The sequence below is a fragment of the Miscanthus floridulus genome, chromosome 3, assembly GCF_019320115.1.
Source record: "Miscanthus floridulus cultivar M001 chromosome 3, ASM1932011v1, whole genome shotgun sequence".
NCBI classification, from domain to species: Eukaryota; Viridiplantae; Streptophyta; class Magnoliopsida; order Poales; family Poaceae; genus Miscanthus; species Miscanthus floridulus.
Window position 1 is genome coordinate 151507048 of NC_089582.1, and position 19741 is coordinate 151526788.

General features: G+C 43.6%; 3 protein-coding genes across 5 annotated transcripts; 2 read left to right on the forward strand and 1 right to left on the reverse strand.

Annotated features, from left to right (window-relative positions):
* Positions 1–2147: 2147 nt before the first annotated feature.
* On the forward strand, positions 2148–8017 carry LOC136547566 (actin-related protein 2-like). Its single transcript, XM_066539516.1, has 15 exons — positions 2148–2294; positions 3114–3224; positions 3487–3621; positions 3769–3840; positions 3929–4007; positions 4087–4136; positions 4725–4828; positions 4918–4986; positions 5066–5129; positions 5201–5269; positions 5379–5462; positions 6719–6777; positions 7056–7122; positions 7446–7529; positions 7624–8017. Exons 1-15 carry the CDS (start codon positions 2253–2255, stop codon positions 7702–7704), a joined length of 1170 nt encoding a protein of 389 aa, XP_066395613.1. The 5' UTR covers positions 2148–2252; the 3' UTR covers positions 7705–8017.
* Positions 8018–9489: 1472 nt separating this feature from the next.
* LOC136547567 (protein MAIN-LIKE 1-like) lies at positions 9490–15854 on the forward strand. 2 transcript variants are annotated; one of them, XM_066539517.1, is made up of 4 exons: positions 9490–10576; positions 14592–14664; positions 14777–15451; positions 15546–15854. In XM_066539517.1, the coding sequence occupies exons 1-3, from the start codon at positions 10542–10544 to the stop codon at positions 15035–15037; spliced, it is 369 nt and encodes a 122-aa protein (XP_066395614.1). In that variant the 5' UTR covers positions 9490–10541; the 3' UTR covers positions 15038–15451; positions 15546–15854. The 2 variants fall into 2 exon arrangements, 1 of the variants encoding a protein (XP_066395614.1); XR_010781589.1 differs by lacking the exon at positions 9490–10576 and adding an exon at positions 13764–14452.
* Positions 15855–17620: 1766 nt separating this feature from the next.
* On the reverse strand, positions 17621–19050 carry LOC136547569 (stress response protein nst1-like). 2 transcript variants are annotated; one of them, XM_066539519.1, is made up of 4 exons: positions 18782–19050; positions 18407–18439; positions 18120–18309; positions 17621–18030 (listed from the first exon to the last, which is right to left on the reverse strand). In XM_066539519.1, the coding sequence occupies exons 2-4, from the start codon at positions 18436–18438 to the stop codon at positions 17734–17736; spliced, it is 519 nt and encodes a 172-aa protein (XP_066395616.1). In that variant the 5' UTR covers position 18439; positions 18782–19050; the 3' UTR covers positions 17621–17733. The 2 variants fall into 2 exon arrangements, with proteins under 2 accessions (XP_066395616.1, XP_066395615.1); XM_066539518.1 differs by having other exon boundaries at positions 18407–19050.
* Between the last annotated feature and the right edge of the window lie 691 nt (positions 19051–19741).

Below are 19741 nucleotides of genomic sequence, written 5' to 3' on the forward strand. Positions count from 1 at the left end.
CAGAAGAATCCTCCACACAACAGTCATTCCTCAAGCTATACCTGCAACAGGGGTAACAAAACCTGAGTACACAGTGTACTCACAAGACTTACCCGACTAGTGAGAATAATTTTTCGACTCCAAAGGAAGTACTGATTGGTTTAAAATCATCTTTTGGTGGTGGCGCCACATGAATCTTTCTTCAGTGCTGAGATCAGGAAAGTTTCGAGTCATCGTCACTATTATGCTCTTCTAAAAGTAAACTCTATGGTCTTGTTCGTTGGTCTGGTTCCAGCGAACCAGCCGGCTGGTTCTCTCCTGGAGATTCAGCCAGTTTCAGCCGCTACAGTGTTTTTCTCTTACAATAAACTAGTCGGGAGTCATACTTGTACACATCATTTGATGTATTCGGCCTGTTCGCTGGTTGGTTTTTGGGCTGGTTTGAGCTGACTGGTGCTGGTTTGCTGTGAGAGAAAAACACTGTTGGCTGGCTTTGGGCTGACGGAAACATAACAAGTGAACAGGCTGATTATCTCTGATATTTTGGTAGTTCTCCGGAAGCGTTAATATGTAATGCTACCTCTGTTGTACCATTGAGCTCGGAATGTACAAATGTAAGACCAGAAGGCAGAGGCACCACGGTAATAAATGGGTTAATTTCCAAGGATTAGTTTAACTCTGTCAAGGTTTATTTTACCCTGACTTGATCCTCAGTCATAAGGAGCATGATTAAAGTCTATATTTCAGTTTCTGAATCTGATTTTCCCATGCACTCTTGATGCTGACACGAAGGCATAGGCCAATAATTTTTGTTGACTTCAAAAAACAGAACAACTTTTTTGAGGGAGGTAAATACTCGTAGAGAAGAATTATTGAACAAAGCTACGTGTTCTGTGGTGCTGCTTCTGCCGGCCATAGCAACAGCAGGTGCTCAGATTCAAATAATCAATTCCATCACCAGCATGGGAAATTCATGATTTTCCAACTTGGTCGCCTACTGCCCTTCTTGCTCACCTTTTTCTATCTGATCCTAGCTTCACAGTTCACAGCAGCGAACGAACGGGCTGTTGATTTCCTCATAACCAGTTCAACCAATTAGAAGAAGGGCATTAAACATCTGGAGAAAGGGAAAAGGTTAATGGAGAAGAGACTAAAGAGTAAAAAAAAAGGACTCCTAAACATCATGATTATTAAGAGAGAAATAAATGTATAACACACACACATATATATATAGAACTTAGCTGGCTACAAAATAACTTATTCTGTAGCCACTTTGAGTTACGATAATTACTATGTTAATTCATAAGATTATAGTAACTCATTGCTAAGTGGTTTACTATAACGTTATGGTAAATATTCCCATGTGTTATAGTAACCCAATTATCGTAAATATGTATTAACATTATCGTAAATTAGTATATAAAATTATCGTAAATAGAGGTGACTACAGAATAACTTGTTTTGTAGCTGGCTACTGAATATACTCTCCCTATATATATATATATATATATATATATATATGTGTGTGTGTGTGTATGTGTGTGTGTGATCTTGGTAAGCCTAGTCTTACTGAGATCAGCATGGTCCTGGTGAGATAAGGATTCACAAGAGTTCACAAAAGCAATTACTTGATAATATTTTGTAACATTCGAAAAAAAAGATAATATTTTGTAACCAGACAAAGATTAACACAAGAGAAGCACCGGCATAACGACAAGAGTAGGGACTAGGGATGAAAACGGATCGGATACGGACGTATATCACCGATATTATATTTGTTTTCATATTTTTGTCCGGATTCGGATTCGGATTCGGATACGGATAGTGCCAACTATGTCGGATAGGATACGATTGGATATCAACATTATAAATATGCGATTTGAGTATTTGGATACGGATACGGTATCGGATGTTAGATATCCGGACTTGAATACAGACAGATCTCAACCCCTCTAAATGGATTCGGTTTCGAATATGGTCGGAAAATATGTGTACCGTTTTTATCCCTAGTAGGGACTAAAAGCAACACTGATCAGGAACCGTCCGTGCTTCAATCCGACGGTGAGTGTTGCTAGTAGGGACTAAAAGCAACACTGATCAGGAACCGTCCGTGCTTCAATCCGACGGTGAGTGTTGCGGTCACTCCCGCAGTCTCCTTCGTCTTCTCCCCTTCCTCCTCCCGTACGGCTTGGAAGCGCAGAGAAACAGGGAGATCACCAGAAGTCCAGGGAGGGAAGGAGGAGGACCGCCCCGAAGAAGGTAGGGAGGCGCGAATGGAGAGCAGGAACGTGGTGGTGTGCGACAATGGTACCGGGGTAAGCCCTCACCTCCCTGACCCACCCCATCTCCGTTCCATTCCTAGATCCGCCGCCCGTTCATGCTCCGGATCACGGCCCAGTTTCTCGCGTACCGCCGCCGACGCAATCTGCCGCTGCATCGTCCACTGACTGGGGGAAGCCGGTTCGTGAGTCGATCGCCGGTGGCCGGGGCGGGCGGGACCGGAGGATTCGGGTGACGCTCGTGCCTGGCACGGCTGGGCGGAGGCTGGGAGCCATGGAGGACCGGAAGCGAGACACGGGTGTTTGTTGGGTCATCGGTCGCCGCAGTTAGGTAGCTCAGGGGCGTTGGATTAGGTTGAAACGACAGTTGCTGCCGCAATCCGGAATTGTTATTCACAAATAATGTCGTGCTCAGTTGTTGTGACATTGTTCACAAGGCAAAGCTTAGGTTTACCTACAAATTATATTCAAAATTTCTGGTGAAATCTCTAGTACTTGTGTTGACACTTGACAGTTTGCTTGGGTTAAGTTCCTTTTTTTTATTCATTTTTTGTTAGTGGAAAAGCACAAATTGTTTCTGCATGTCAGAACCATGTAATTACTAGATATATTGATGCACAGAAGAAATGTCGATTCAGCCTGAGTTTTTTTAGTACAAGCTAGATTCCGTGTACATGTAACATCCTGCTGAAAATCTGGTGAGCTCAATCTGTTCTCAGTTTTCGCCAGTGCTAAATACATCATACGGACAGATGTGAGGTTTGTTGAGTCTCCGATAAATAATGATTAAACGACAATGAGCCAGATTACAAAGCGGATCATTCCTTTCTCTAATTTGACACCTTTTGGTTGCAGTATGTGAAGTGTGGGTTTGCTGGTGAGAACTTTCCTACATCTGTATTCCCTTGTGTTGTCGGAAGACCACTACTTCGCTATGACGAGTCTCTTCAAGAACAAGAATTGACGGTCCGAATCTATTTTCTTACCATCTTTATGTAACTTCATGAAGGGCGGGCCTGGTGCAAGCGGTAGAGTCTTACCGTCTGTGACCGGAAGGTCCTGGGTTCGAGTCGCGGTCTCCTCGCATTGCACAGGCGGGGGTAAGGCTTGCCACTGACACCCTTCCCTAGACCCCGCACAGAGCGGGAGCTCTCTGCACTGGGTACGCCCTTTATGTAACTTCATGTTCATGAGTACATCTTATGATAGGCGCTTATGTTCGTCGCAGGATATTGTTGTTGGAGCAGCTTGTGCTGACTTGAGACATCAACTTGATGTATCATATCCTGTCACCAATGGCATCGTTCAAAATTGGGATGATATGGGCCATATTTGGGATAATGCCTTCTACAGTGAGCTCAAGGTATATCTATACTGGTATGCTTAACCCTGCTTGTAATGCCTTACCCTTTCTCTGGAAAGTATTTTCCCCTGATATCCTTAATTATACTGTATTTCCTAAGTTTCCTAGCTCTAGTTAAAGCGACACCTTTCTATTTTCTTCATTTAGGTTGATCCATCTGAGTGTAAAATCCTACTGACAGATCCACCACTCAATCCTGTGAAAAACCGAGAAAAAATGGTATGCCATTTCCTTTTATCAATTTGTCACATACTGCCACAGTTTAGTTTCTAACACCATTGCCTAACAAATTGAATCCCATGAACAGATTGAGACGATGTTCGAGAAATATAACTTTGCTGGTGTCTTCATCCAGATCCAAGCAGTTCTTTCACTGTATGCTCAAGGTCATATCTCCCTCCTCACCACGTGAACATACACAATCACATTAATACTCCACTTTACATGTATGTATATACCTTTCAGGCTTGCTAACTGGACTTGTGATAGATTCTGGTGATGGTGTTACTCATGTGGTATGAGAATAATGTTCTTCCCTATATTTGACTATGTATTATGGTTTGAAAGGGTACATTCCATTTCTAATCATGTTTGTGTTACCAACTCAAATATCATGGTAATCAGCAACATATTAACCCGGAACACCGTACAATGGCATTTTAAATAGTATATGCCAGTCAATGAATTCAGTACGCTGATTGAAAGTGTGTAAGAATTAGGCAACTATAAATTTATAAATTAGAAATCAATCACATATGAATAGTATTAAAAAGATATAACAACTATGTAATTGACCATTGCGTATTATCTGGTTTTACAACGACGTTTGAGTCCTCTACGCTAAGATGCTCTTTTCTTCAGCATGCCCTTTTGAAATTTTTTACGTTATTTGCTTTTCATTTTTTTTTCATCACAACCATGTGATGTCATAAAACCTGTTTCCATTTAGGTTATTAGGTTTGGACCGATGAGCAATTGTCTTTATTCCTGTGCTACATGTGACTCATTTAACAAATACTTTAATGTGAATATTTTAATTTTAACTATTTTATTTCTATTTTCAATCTTAATTTTGTTACCTATAATCTTTTTCATGCATTCAGGTGCCTGTAGTTGATGGATACTCTTATCCTCATCTGACAAAGAGAATGAATGTAGCTGGAAGGCATATAACATCTTATCTTGTTGACCTACTCTCAAGGAGAGGGTAATACCTATCTTGCTCTGAAGATGTTTTCTTCTGCAGTTGATGCTACATTTCTTTTTCTAATTCAAAAATTTTTCCCACTTTAAAAGGTATGCTATGAACAAATCTGCTGACTTTGAGACGGTCAGAGAAATAAAAGAGAAGCTATGCTATACAAGGTAAGTTATTTTATTGTTCTTAATTATTGTTTCTATCTTGCTGTCATATATGTAGTCATGGCAGTTAAATTATGTACAGCTATGATTACAAACGAGAATACCAGCTAGGACTTGAGACCACAATCCTTGTGAAAAGTTACACTGTAAGTATGTTGCCCTGCTTGTATTTCTTCCCTGTTCCTTTTCTTACTGTAAGCTCAGTTCTTGTGATCAGCTTCCAGATGGAAGAGTTATTAAAGTAGGCACTGAACGATTTCAAGCTCCTGAAGCACTTTTCACTCCTGTAAGACTATTCCATTTCTGTTCCTGCATAGTACTATTACTGATTGCAATATGCAATTGTGTTGGCAAAGTCAGCAATAAGGTAGTATTCATGAAATAATTATTAACAGGAACTGATAGATGTTGAAGGTGATGGGATGGCAGATATGGCATTTCGTTGCATTCAGGAAATGGATATCGACAACCGGATGACGGTATACATATCTTACCAGTACCATACATTGCTGGTTAAACCTTTCAATTGTTCAAATGAAACATATGAGTTAGGACACTAGTGGATTCAAACTTTCTGGGACTATTTCTGCCTGAACATGGTTGTATATAATTATATACTTGGGTGTAATGTTTTTTGTTTTAATATATTTGTACGGGGCCGTAATACTGCATTCTTGAATATAGTAATTTGACAAGTTTAGCTATTTAAATACTACTGTTAGACTTGTGGATACTTGTCTCCCTGTTGTCTTCTTTGCAGGCAACACAACTTCAAATAACATAAATTAAACAGTATAGTGCGTTTTCCGTTCTGATGCAATGGAAATGGGGTTATCCTTGGTTCGAAAAAAAATTGTATTTAGAATGTTGAATTTATTTAAATTTATGTGATGTTTATATTCTGGCCTATGTGACAAAAGGGTACCACAGAAGCTAAAAGGCAAGTTTTATAGGACGGCGATTAGACCTGCTATGTTGTATGGTGCAGAATGTTGGCCTACGAAAAGACGACATATTCAACAGCTAAGTGTCGCGGAAATGCGTATGTTGCGTTGGATTTGCGGTCATACAAGAAGGGATCGAGTTCGGAACGATGATATACGTGAGAGATTAGGGGTAGCGCCAATTGAAGAAAAGCTTGTCCAACACCGGTTGAGATGGTTTGGACATGTGCAACGGAGACCTCCAGATGCACCGGTGCGTAGTGGAATCCTAAGTCAGGATAGTAACGTGAAGAGAGGCAGAGGAAGACCGAAGTTGACTTGGGTAGAGGCAATAAAAGGAGACTTGAAAGGATGGAATATACCCAAAGACTTAGCCTTAGATAGGAGTGCTTGGAAGACAGCTATTCATGTGCCTGAACCTTGATTGCTTCTGTTGGGTTTCAACTCTAGCCTACCCCAACTTGTTTGGGACTTAAAGGCTTTGTTGTTGTTGTTGTTGTTGTTGTTTATATTCTGGCCTTAAGTCAAATTCAATAAAGGGGCTGAAACCATATCAAAATATCAACCACATTAGATTTCCTATGCTTTACATTATATCTAACCCTGCTCGGCTGTGATACTCAAATGGCTGCAACGGCTGTGGCTGTTTATTTTCTTCTACAAGGAACAGTAGATGTATGCATGCTTTCTGCTGCAGCAAGCAGTACCGATCAGTCGTGTTGAAAAAAAGAATAGGTTGATCATGGTGTGTATCCTTTTCTCTTATTCGAATATCTGATCATGTTTTGCAGCTTTATCAACATATTGTCCTGAGTGGAGGAAGTACCATGTACCCTGGTCTGCCAAGTCGGTAAGACTATTCTTTTTAAGTCTGTAGTCATGAGGATATGCTTGTCTTCATTTGTGTTTTTTAGTTTACTACCAGCACGGAAAAATCATGAGTCTGAAACAACATTATACATACTAATTGTTTTTATTTTTGATAGCCTTGTTGGTAGTTGTCCTATAAGCACATATGGATATGATTATGTTAACTGCCTGTAATGTTTCTTATAGCGATTGTTTTCCTGGTTCATATAAGCTTCTACCCGAGTTGCATATGCTTAACAAGTTACTACTTTTTATAAGGTTGGAGAAGGAAATTCTTGATCGCTATCTTGATGTAGTTTTGAAGGGAAACAAAGATGGCCTGAAGGTAATATACATGCATTATATTTTTATGGCCTGAAGGAAATTGTTGATCGCTAGCCGAGTTGTAAGATTGTTAAAGTTCTACCTTGCATTGTTGTAATCGTTGGTCCACAGTTGTTATTCTTCTCTGTTGACCTTTACAACAAATTTCTGTTAGATAATAATCTGCGCTTCCTTTCTTACAAATAGAAGATATAAGCGCATAAACTTATTGAACTCATAGACAAAACAATCCAAATACACTTTCTAAAAGGATATGCATTCATCTGAGTATTAGCGTTTGCTCTCTGTTTCCAATTGTGACACATTGCCTCTCATTGTGCATAGAAATTACGACTGCGGATAGAGGATCCTCCTCGGAGAAAGCACATGGTGTACCTGGGAGGTGCAGTGCTTGCTGGAATCATGAAGGTAATTCTTGTATACGTGCTCTCATGCAGAATCATATTACACCATGATGGATTGCTAGTAATATACTTCCCTGCGTATTGTTTGGAACGTGCAGGATGCACCTGAGTTCTGGATAACCAGGCAGGAGTACCAGGAAGAAGGTGTAGCGTGCCTAAGGAAGTGTGGACAGTCATAAGTCGCAAACGTCTGGCCACATATCATCCAATCCCAGCACAGAAGAAATGGAGGGGCTCCCCATGCTGACAGAAAGAAGGGCCAAAGCTTGCAGAGCCGACCATGGTTCGCTCGGGAAGCAAAGGTTACATGTGTAAAGAAGAGCTCAGCACTACAGCTTTGTTGTTGGTGTTGTATATTGTAGTGAGCTGTTCTGAACATGCTCGGGGATAAAACTGTACTAGGGACCTTGTTTGTTATTGCTACTCAATTCGACCTCTGTTATTGATCATCTTGTGAAGTTTTAGATATGGATCTTGAAGGCTACCTTTATTTGTATCTGTTTCCCGATTAATTTCATGAACATGACAAATTCTATTAGCTGTCAAGTGGAATAGGGGCAAGTAGGTGCCTTCCAATTTTCCAAAATTGTCCCTAATCAGAAGCTTCGGACTGTGCTGTAGAACTAGAAGTTTTGAACTGTGTGCAGAAGGAAAAGTGGAGAACCTGATTTGGTAAATATTTACTTCATCTGATGCTGAAGCTTTGGTGGCTAGATAATGTTCCATTGCATATTTAGATTACTCTGATAGGCTGCTCGCAAAGTCTTTCCCACGACACTGCATAAAAGAACTCAGAGATTAGCTTTGCAAAATGCGAAGAGTTATTCTTCTTAAAAGTTATTCTGTTCTTTTGACCTCGACTGATTTCAGTGGCATCTTATTCGTACGGTTGGCCTCAGAGAAACTTGGAAGCACTGCCTACTTTGTTATTATCTGACTAATGAACCACTTAATTACTTTGTGGATGGGCAGGACTTTTTTTTTTTTTGACAATCGATGGGAAGGACTTTGTTTCCTTGAAGCCGTTGTGTATTGGACTTTTTGTGATATATATCTTGCCTTGTGTGTGTGTGCTGCTACTATTGCTGCTGTTTGGTTAGAAGCTAGCCAAAGTATTGTATGGTCCCTATCAACTACAAATAGTTATTTGACTGTTGTGCCATGTGACTTTGATTGGAATGGATGATGTAAGCCATATAGATAGCATGGCCTTTTTTCTTGGTTTAGATAATGTGCTGTGTCTTCATTGCTCAAATCATTATGGCCCTCTTTATCTTTTTTTGGGACAGCAACAGTAGGTAGCACAAAGACAACATACATGACACATCATGCATCTTGCCCAAGCATATCTAGTATACCTAGCTCAATCCTGGGCCAACGTTTCCTCTTGAGAAATGACAAAAAATTCATTGTTAGTCATCTAATGCGGCGCTAATGTTCAGTCATGGGAATCTCATCATCTTTGCGTGCAGTGGAGAAACCAATCGATCAGGACTTGAGACTGAACACTGGCCCGGCGGCAGTCAAGGCTAGGCCAAACAAACTAGCACTCATCCATGAGAATGGCTTGGTACCAACGACGATGTGGTCTAGGTAAAAAAACCAAAAGAAAAGAAAGAAAGAAAGGGATGGCGACGGAAACAATCGGCACCACTGCTGTCTGCTCTATATGTTGATGAGCACCACAGACATTACTGGTTCTGGCATTCAGAATAATCTTCCCTTGAACCATATATTATATTCCGTTCTCGCATGGTAGGCAACGCGGCAGGTCATTGTCGAGGAACCGATTCCAGCACGCATGCATTTTGAGACCTTGCACAACCACACGACGGATCGACGAAAAATTCTCCATCTCTAGCTCTAGGAGAGCTGAGAAGCCAAACAAACACAATATATATAATGTTCTGCTCTGAATTCCACTGCGCATATATATGCGTCCCTATCCTGTAGGTTGTGTGATCGTGGAAGACTCGTGCCGGCCACAAGCCCCTGCGTTTTTTTCTCCACACACGCAACAACACGTTCAGTACAACTTGCATTGGCGAGTGAGAGAGATCCATGCATTTCTATCAGGATATATACCCCCATAATAACAACAATTCAAGTTCCATGTCGTGGTTGCCTTATCTTTCTTTACTTTATATATGTCATCTTTGGTAGGGCTTCTCAAGGGATTTCAGCTCTGGCTTTTCTTGCTTTCTTGGATCGTTGAAGCTCTACCAAACGTCCCTATCATAACCATAATCTAATTAATTTTTTTCGCGAACATGCCTTGGCAAGTTTTCCGTTAAAAGGATCCGATCTAATTAAATGAACGACCCACAGTTGTTTAGGACTTTAGGAGTACCACAGCAAAATGCAAAGCAGTTTGAAAAGAAACATAGACCCCAAGAATATATACATCCTACACTCTTTTCCATCCATGCTACCAAGACATCTGAGCTTTTGCTGTCGATGCGCCCCATATATCGCCGAAAGTCTGATCATCTGGTGTAGATCAATCGATAGGGAATAGCTATCTTCACGCGCATGCGTGCCTGCATGCGTCTTTTCATCGAAAAGTTCCATTAGAGATGCTGCCGCCTGTTGGTCAGGGATGCTGAGATGAGATCTATTCATCTACGAGCGAGCCAGAGCCAACGGCTGCGACAAGTCTGACTCTCATCAGAGAATGCATATATGGTTGTGGTTGGTTGGTTGCCCATTTCTGCACTCCAGACTCTCTTTTTTTGTTTTCTTTGGTTGTGTGCAGGAGGTCAAGAAGCTGGAATGGCACCCACGTTCACGTACACCTTTTCATATTTGCTTCAGCTCTTTTGGTGTCTGTCTTCCAATGACTTCCAAGGGCCAGCCAACATGAACATGTATGGCAATGATCCACTTGCATTTTCGATGGCTCTCATCGCACTACAGTGACAAGCAAAAGGAGAGGAAGCCGCCGCAGCAGCAGCAGCAAGCAAAGTGAGCTGAGAAAGCAACTGGAGACAGCAGCAGAGCAGACTGTGTATGATAGATGCTGCTCGCTAATTCAGAAAAGCTCCAACAAAGGTACAGGAACACAGGACCCATTGATCTTGCGTCGAGTCGTCGCATTTTTTCAGTGGATTTGGTTAGGACAATCCCTGCCAGGGAAAAGGCACAGTAACTGATCTGGCAGGGTTTCCTATTTGGCTATTTGTGATGTGGGAGTTGTTCTATTTGGTTATTCGGAGTAGTCCAGTAGTTGCAGGTGTGAAATTTTCGTATTTTGGTCTCTTTTGAAAACAATTTTTAGAAAAATACCAACGCCAAAACAATTTCTAAAAATAGACCATTTTTAGGCGTCTTAGCACATGACGCCGAGATATGAGGCTCGGCGTCATGTCACTCCACGCCGAGGTACTGCCACGTCACGGGAGACCGGGGTCGTCGTCGACACGTTGACGCGTGGGTCCGAGACGTCGGCGTCGTGTCAGCCGACGCCAAGTACCCAACATCGGCGCGGTCGGACTGAGCGCCGAGCTCTGGCCCCATCCGGAGCGCGGCCCAGGCGGCCCAACAAAGAACGGTGGCCCAGAAGCTCGGCGTTGGGTCACTTAACGCCGAGCCTCCAGACCTCGGCGTGACCCGACTCAACGCCGAGGTCTGGACCCTTTAGGCCGCGCCGAGGCCCCTTCTTCTTCCTCCCTTCATTCTGAAACCGCCGGCCTCCCTCTCTTTCTCTTCTCCCCCGCGCCGCCACCAAACCCTAACCCCCAAAATCGACCCCCGGTGCCACGATCTCGGCTCCCGAAGCTTCCTCGAGGTAATGGTCCCTCCCCTCCTCCATTCTATCCGCGTAGATGTGCTTACATTGTCCCTAATCATGTGGAATCATGGTTGTTTGGTGATTTGGTATATTTGTGTTTGCATTTGCAAAATGTATGGCTAAGGATGATTGAGTGCATTGTTGTTTAACTGTTTTATGTGATGAACATGTTAGGTTAGTTTGGTTTCTAGTTATTTTGGTCATTAGGGTTATTTGTTTATTGTAGGTGTCATTAGGGTTAGTTATTTGTTGGTCATTAGGGTTACTATGTATTTTATTAATTTGTTGGTCATTATATTTCAATTTGTTATGACTAGAAATGATTATGTTGTTGGGGTTGAAAAACGATGAAATGATATATTTTAGTTTCTACTTATTGGATTGAAATATATTCATATGTTACACTACTTGTTGTGTGATGGCTATAGATGGATAAATTAGTGAGGTTGCATCATGGAGGCCGTATTGTTAGGACAAGAGATGATAGTTTGGAATTTCTGGACATGTGTGAGGAGTTGTTGATTTTTTCTGAAACACCATCTTTGACCCAGTTAGTGGAGCGAGTGAAGGTTAAGTTAGGCTGGAATGAAGGAGACGTGCATGTTTAGTTTGAAGGTGTCATAGATGTTGAGTCGTCGAAGGGTCCTCGGATCAAGCGGTTGCTCAAAATTACAAACGAGTCTGAATGGAATGATTATAAGGCAGTTGTATTGGCCTCAGAAGTGCGATCTTTGGATTTAGTAGTAAGTAAGGAGTCCAGCTTAGGAAATGATAACTTCGAAGCATGGCCATCTTCCCCCGCTCACATAGGTTATGGTCCTTTGCCTGAAGAAGAAATACTTGTCACACAACTAGGCTACGGTGGAGATGAGGAAGAGAATCCGGTTGCCGATGGTGAAGGCAATCATGATAGTGATGAAGAGGATGATGATTATGTAATTGTTGATGCAGAAGAAGGTTTGGACGACGCTAGCGGAGACTTTTCTATTGAGGATGAGCTTAGCGATGAAGATGATCTTAGTAGTGAAGAAGACTTTGGTGATGCTAGGGCTACGAACCGTTTTGACATGGAGATAGCTGGAGATGATGAGTCCTTCGTAGAGGAGATTGCCGAAGACTCTGATGACGATCGCCCTGTTGGTCGTCTGAATTTAAGGGAAATAGAGATATTGTCTAGGGTCTTGCCTTGGAGAGATCCACTAGTTGGTGATTTCGAGGACCTTAGCCATGGTCATAGGGCAGTAGCTGATGGTGGGCCAAGTGATACAACTGTGCCTGATGTTAGCGGTTGCCTCATCATACGGAAGGGCATATTGTTTGCTACCATGGATGAGTTGAAATCATGGTTGCAAGAGTACTCCATTGTACACAACCGACCTTTTAGGGTCATCAATTCAATCAAGGAGAAGAGGTACACTGTTGCTTGTGAAGAACAACAGTGTGGTTGGAGAGTATGTGCTAGGAAGACGAAGGCAGGCAAATGGAAGATTACCTCAGTGAAGCAACCACATGTTTGTGCCACTGCTGAGGCAGAAGAGAACCATCTGCATCTCAATTCTAGGTTCATTGCAAGGCAATTATGCCCCGTGGTGAAGCATATGCCAACCATTATGGTGTCTGCGTTGGTTGAGATCATCTTCCAACGGTATAATTACTATGTCAAGTATGGGAAAGCATGGAGGGCAAAGCAGCGTGCACTGGAAATAATATTTGGAAATTGGGAAGAAGCTTATGAGCGTCTCCTTGTAATGTTGAACGCAATGAGGGCCGTAAATCCTGGGATGCACTTCGAGTATTTACCTAAGGAGGGTGAAACAAGGAATGGTAGCCAGGTATTTGGAAGGGCGTTTTGGGCGTTCGGGCAGAGCATCGAAGCATTCAAGCATTGTAGGCCCGTCGTCTCAATTGACGGGACCTTTCTTACAGGGAAATTTGAAGGCACAATGCTTATTTGTATTGGGACAGATGCAGAGAACCAACTTGTGCCATTGGCCTTTGCGATTGTTCGGAAGGAGGACACGGATAGTTGGTGTTGGTTTCTCAGGCTAGTAAGACAAGTGGTAATTGGTCTGGGATGTGATGTTTGTGTGATATCCGATAGGCATGCTGGCATTCTGAATGCCGTAGAACAAGAGATTCCTGGTTACGGCCAAATACATCACCGGTGGTGCACCAGACACCTTGCTCAGAATCTTATAAGGCGTGATCACACAAAGGACAACTTCAAATTATTTGAGGAGATTTGCAGGCAGCAAGAGGTTCAATTATTCAAAGACAAGTTAGATGCCCTAAAGTTAGCCACAAATGTTGATGGCAGGCAATTCTTGAGTGAGTTGATGGCGTCGAAGGATAAGTGGTCACTTGCATATGACACGGGTGGTTGGAGATGGGGCTTCATGACTAGTAACATGGCAGAGATGTTCAACAGCCTTCTAAGAGGTTGTCGTGGTCTACCTGTGATTGCTATTGCCTCATTCACCTTCTACAAGTTGAATTCTTGGTTCGTTTCGAGGAAGAAGCATGCGAGGTCTCTATGGACAGCAGGCAAAGCTTGGCCACTTTTAGCATCTCAGGAACTAGCTTTCTCAAAGAAAAAGTCTAAACGACAGAAGGGTTCATGTTTCGATCCGATCAACCATGGATATGAGATTCTAGAGGGTGGCGGAACTAACATTGGTGGTGAAGACCGTGGTGCTCGAAAACATAAAGTAGTGATCAATGAGAACAAGTGTACGTGTGGAAAACTGATCATATACCATAGGCCTTGCTCCCACATGATTATAGCCTGTCGCCTTAGACGTGTTGACCCTGAGGTCCCTCCCCGTATGGCCGCGGAGTTCTCTTTGAGGAACCTAATGAGCACCTGGAATCCTCAGTTCGAGCCATTTCTTGACGAGAGTCAATGACCTACTTATGATGGCCCCAAGTATGTGGCTGATCTTGGTTTACTCTGGAAGAGTAGAGGACCTAGGCGGCGGAAGCGGTTCAGGATGGACATGGACCGAGCCACGAAAGGTAGATCAACCACGAGTAAGGTTGGGAGACATTTTGTAGAGGACACCCAAAAGAGCCGTTGCTCTGGTTGCCATAAGCCAGGCCACAATAAGAGAAAATGTCCTGAACTACTTAGACAACAGGTATCCATCAAGCTAGCTACTAGAATTGCTTTGTGTAATGGTACATTGGTTTACTTTTGTTTTTTTATTTTTATGTTACTTCGTACCACATACACATGCTTTAACTTATACTAATGGTTTGGCATTGCTTATGTTGCAGGATGGATCGGTTCCCCCTTCTTGATCCAAGGTTCGATGAGCACCACCGGGCTCGGAGGATCGAGAACGGAGAGGTATATTCAACAATTCGTATGAAAACACTGCATTGTTCATGTTTTGCTCTATAGTCCATGTTCTTTATAAAGTGACATGAACTAATACTTTTTCATGCTTGTTTTTTTGTAGGTTTTGAATGTGCTGAGGCCAATGACACATGAGGCCTCTACGACCATGGTCTACGACGAGAGGTACACGCCCCTCCTGAAGCTGGCGAACCTTGCTACCGTTGCTCGTGTTTGTCGTCGAGGCACGCCACCTTTCAACCCAGCGGCGCTGACGGCGTTGATAGATCGGTGGCGTCCGGAGACACACAGCTTTCACCTACCATGCAGGGAGATGACGGTCACTCTCGAGGATGTTGCCATGATCCTTGGAGTCAAAATCTGAGGATTCCCAGTGACAGGAGACACGGAGTTTGAAGGATGGCAGCAGCGGGTTGAGCACTTCTTGGGACGGCCCCTAGCGGCAGTTGAGGCTGGCAAGAAATAGCGCAGCAGTGGGGTGTCCCTGAGGTGGCTTCGTCAACAGTTTTGGGAGTGCCCACCCAACGTAGACGCCGAGACCGTGACATACTACTGTTGGGCCTACGTCCTCCACATGTTAGGTACGGTTCTCTTCCCTGATGGCACTGGAGACACGGCGTCCTAGATATACATCCCGTGCCTTTTGAACTGGGAGGATGCCGGCAATAGGAGTTGGGGCTCGGCTATACTTGCCTTCCTGTACCGTCAGCTTTGCGAGGCTTGCCGCCGTCCTGGAGGCGCGCACGCTACAATGTCAGGCTGCATCACACTGTTGCAGGTAATAAAGCAAAGTTGTACAAGTTACCACTACAATTCAATGTTTTTTCTTAACAAAAGTGATTAACATTCATGTTTCCACTCTTTTTTTGCAGATTTGGATGTGGGAGAGGCTTCCAGTTGGGAGACCGCATCAGCTTGATCCCCCACAACCTTGGTTTCCTCAAGGAGACGCAGTTGTCGCCCCTACCATGGCACACCTCTACGAGCGAGCCCACGGAACATACCACGTGTCACGCCACGCGTACATCAGCTTCACCAACGAGCTGGACACCCTTTTGCCACAGCATGTAAGTTTCCCACCCTTTTGCCACAGCGTGGGACGACTCAACGCTGAGCCTCAGCCCACCTCACACACGGCCGCCAAACCCTAGGGTCGGCGTGGGCCGACTCAACGCCGAGCCTCAGCCCACCTCACACACCCCAAACCCTAGGGTCGGCGTGGGCTGACTCAACGCCGAGCCTCAGCTCAACACGTAAACGCCGACCCAAACCATTTGGTATATGTTGCGATCCTATTTGCATGATTCAAATGAAAAATCTTTCTCAACGATTCCTCTTCGACTAACACGAGTTATACTAATAAGAGTAGACAAGTTATATTTATGTTTGTATGTTTGTTCCTGCAGGAAAAACCGATTGTTGGTTCGATTTCAATCCCCTATTTTTAGAGAGACTCAAATCTTTTTTTCAGTTTGGGAATCAACCATAGTACATGAAACTTAGAGGTAGGTAAACTGCAATTTATGAAATAGCGGAGGCACAACGATTACACTCACATCAAAAGTAACAATGGCATGTCGCAAACTAAACCTAGCATGCCTTAGGGGATTGAAAGAAACAAGTGATACAGACATTACAAAGGGAACACACTCACATAAAAACTAACAATGGTATGTTGCAAACTAAACCTAGCATGCCTTACGAGATTGAAAAGAACAACTCATACAAGCATTCCACATTCGGATTGACTAACAAATGTTGGTCCTAATAATGCTCCCACATATTGAACTGAGTTGCGCCTTCCCCATAGTATCCTCCAGTTGACGGAGGCGGTGGTGGCGGCGGTGGCGGTGGCGGTGGAGAAGGAGGTCCGTCCTTCTTATGGTTCATGCACTCGCAGTACGGATTATTGCATAGTGCCTCCTCTGCATCATTGCTGTTGTCGTCGTCCGACTTGTCCCTGTTACCACTTCCAGGGCCATACTCTAGGTCAAAGATGCGTCCCTGTAGATATGTGATGTACTGTTGATGGGGATAGATAGGAGGAGGGTCGACCCATCTAGTGAAGCCACAGTTATCTGGACAGCTTGAATCCTGAAAACCCATCTACCAATAAGTACTACTAGAAACTAAATGCAAATCTAAAAAAGGAGAGAGTTCAAAGGCAATACAAATCCTTGCGGGCATCTGAAGAAACGACGGCCTCCACCGTCACAGTCGTTGTACATCTGCACAACGCAATCCAAACTGTGGCGGCATTTTGGCCAATCTTCAATGCGCTTCTCGTATGATCTAAGAGGTCTCTCACGGGTGAAGTCACTCTTCCTCTCCAAAGGAAATTCCTCTATTGCTTCTTCAAAAGAATCAGGACCCAGAGAACCCTCCCACACAATTGGAGGTCCCTTCCTCACCCCCTTTCCTCTCCCTCCACCTAAACCCTTTCCACTCAAGGAACCTCCGCTCGACATTTGCTAAAACTAAACCAGAAAACAAGTTGTGTGGATGTGGAGCAAGACATGGAGCACTATATATAGAGATGAAGGCAGGTTCACCATGAATGCTACGTGACAAAAAACATGTGTGCCTACTCATTTATTGAATCTGAAAAGGCTAGATGCTTCATCTGAAAAGCCTACAACCATGACTGGTCATTTCATCTGAAAAGGCTACACCTGTGTTTTGTCACTTCATCTAAATGCAGTACATCACTCTGATATTAATTCATTGCGTATACAGATACAACAGTAAACGAATCTAGGCTTTTCAGTGAGTTTTCAAATAGACTAGTAGCCCTTTCAGTGACTGCAACAGTACTTGTAGCCCTTTCAGTGACTGCAACAACACAAGTAGTCTTTTCAGTGATACAAACAGTACCACTACAGTCTTCGGATAGTTAACGAAGTACATGGCATAAGACCATCTGAAATAAAATCATAGTGCATTACAACATAATAAAAAAAGTCCAGGGAATAAGTTCATCTGAAATAAAAGCAGAGTGCATTACAACATAGTAAAAAAAGTCCAGGGCTACACGACATCGCTCGTGAATGAACCAAATACCTACTGAGTGCAACGAGGCCACTTTCCCTTCCTCTCGGCATCGGGATTCTCCTCCATCGCTGCCTTCGCTCGGCGCACACGCTCAATCTTCTTCTCCCTCTCCGCCCGGTACGCAGCAACACGCCTCCTTTCCTCCTCTTCCTTATGCTCCTTTTCTATAGCCTCTAGTCCGCGTCTCTGCTCAAACCTCTCCTTAACCTCCGCATCCCACTCCTTCAGGCCTTCTAGACGCTGCTTGTCCGACTCCTTGATCTCAGTGTCAATCCACTGCTCAAAGTCACACAGTGGTGGAACGGTCTGCAAGAAAAACAAATTGTTACAAAATAAATAAATAAGCAATACTTAATATCACAAGAAAATTAATTAACACAATAAAAATTCCTCACAAACGATGCACGGCGTTGTTGCTTTGTAGGTTCCCATGCATAATTGGGACACATCCAGTACCTCTGCCTATATGTTTCCTCATCTTCAGAGATGTCTACCTTGCAAGGATCACCACAAAAGCACATTGGTCGAGGAACACCTTCAGGGAGAGGCTTTAGGTCGTAGGGATTTGCCCTCTGGCGACCATAGCTACAATTGAAAGAATTTAGTCATATTAATGGAGAACCAAACCTAAACCTAGGGTTTTCTATTTGTTGCACAGATAATGAATAAACATTGGGATTACCTTGGAATACGAGCTTTACCACGCCTTGGCATCCTAACGTTACGAAGAAAACGCCTTGGTCATAACAAATTGAAATGTAATGACCAACAAATTAATAAAATACATAGTAACCCTAATGACCAACAAATAACTAACCCTAATGACACCTACAATAAACAAATAACCCTAATGACCAAAATAACTAGAAACCAAACTAACCTAACATGTTCATCACATATAACAGTTAAACAACAATGCACTCAATCATCCTAAGCCATACATTTTGCAAATGCAAACACAAATATACCAAATCACCAAACAACCATGATTCCAAATGATTAGGGACAATGTAAGCACATCTACGCGGATAGAATGGAGGAGGGGAGGGACCATTACCTCGAGGAAGCTTCGGGAGACAAGATCCGGGCACCGGGGGTCGATTTTGGAGGTTAGAGTTTCGTGGGGGCCGTGGGGGATTTGGGAGCCGTGGGGGAATGGAGGAGGGGAGGGAAGAAGAAGAAGGGGCCTCGGCGTGGCCTAAAGGGTGCAGACCTCGGCGTTGAGTCGGGCCGCGCCGAGGTCTGGAGTCTCGGCGTTAAGTGACCCAACGCCGAGCTTCTGGGCCACCGTTCTTTGTTGGGCCGCCTGGGCCGCGCTCCGGATGGGGCCAGAGCTCGGCGCTCAGTCCAACCGCGCCGAGGTTGGGCACTTGGCGTCGGCTGACACGACGCCGACGTCTCGGACCCACGCGCCAACGTGTCCACGACGACCCCGGTCTCCCGTGATGTGGCAGTACCTCGGCGTGGAGTGACACGACGCCGAGCCTCATATCTCGGCGTCATGTGCTAAGACGCCTAAAAATGATCTATTTTCAGAAATTGTTTTGGCGTTGGTATTTTTCTAAAAATTGTTTTCAAAAGAGACCAAAATATGAAAATTTCACGTTGCAGGTTGCCTTCAATTCACTCTGCTGCTGTATTATTGGCTGTTGCCTGAAACTGAAACGTTTTGACAAGTTGCTGTCGCTCTATCTTTTTTGTCTGTGTTGTCCCTAGTCTCTCGGCATTTCATGATTTTTGGACACTCAAACCCGTTGATCACAGTTCGGAGACTAAATCCCTTGCAGGTTCACAGAGTTATCACTGTGGATGTATACCTGCAACCAAATCTTTTTAGCATGATCACATAGCAGCCCAGTCCTTTCATGTGGCATGTCACCATACAACTGTTTTTTTTTACAACAGTCACCATACAGCTGTTGATGCAGCCATGAAGCTGCAGAGATGCATGAATATATATTCCCTCATGAAAAAAAGGAAGAAAAAAATTTCTGAGAAGTCAACCATCCAGTAGAAA

What these genes read in the sequence shown, in the direction of transcription:
- LOC136547566 (XM_066539516.1), top strand. Translation starts at nt 2,253, where the DNA reads ATGGAGAGCAGGAACGTGGTGGTGTGCGACAATGGTACCGGG. An exon ending in TGTGCGACAATGGTACCGGG is followed by an intron (nt 2,295 to 3,113) that starts GTAAGCCCTCAC and finishes TTTTGGTTGCAG; the next exon opens with TATGTGAAGTGTGGGTTTGC. An exon ending in GAGAAGCTATGCTATACAAG is followed by an intron (nt 4,987 to 5,065) that starts GTAAGTTATTTT and finishes AATTATGTACAG; the next exon opens with CTATGATTACAAACGAGAAT.
- LOC136547569 (XM_066539519.1), bottom strand. Translation starts at nt 18,438, where the DNA reads ATGCCAAGGCGTGGTAAAGCTCGTATTCCAAG. An exon ending in GGTAAAGCTCGTATTCCAAG is followed by an intron (nt 18,310 to 18,406) that starts GTAATCCCAATG and finishes TTTCAATTGTAG; the next exon opens with CTATGGTCGCCAGAGGGCAA. An exon ending in AACAACGCCGTGCATCGTTT is followed by an intron (nt 18,031 to 18,119) that starts GTGAGGAATTTT and finishes TTTTTCTTGCAG; the next exon opens with ACCGTTCCACCACTGTGTGA.
- LOC136547567 (XM_066539517.1), top strand. Translation starts at nt 10,542, where the DNA reads ATGCTGCTCGCTAATTCAGAAAAGCTCCAACAAAG. An exon ending in TCAGAAAAGCTCCAACAAAG is followed by an intron (nt 10,577 to 14,591) that starts GTACAGGAACAC and finishes CTTATGTTGCAG; the next exon opens with GATGGATCGGTTCCCCCTTC. An exon ending in GGAGGATCGAGAACGGAGAG is followed by an intron (nt 14,665 to 14,776) that starts GTATATTCAACA and finishes GTTTTTTTGTAG; the next exon opens with GTTTTGAATGTGCTGAGGCC.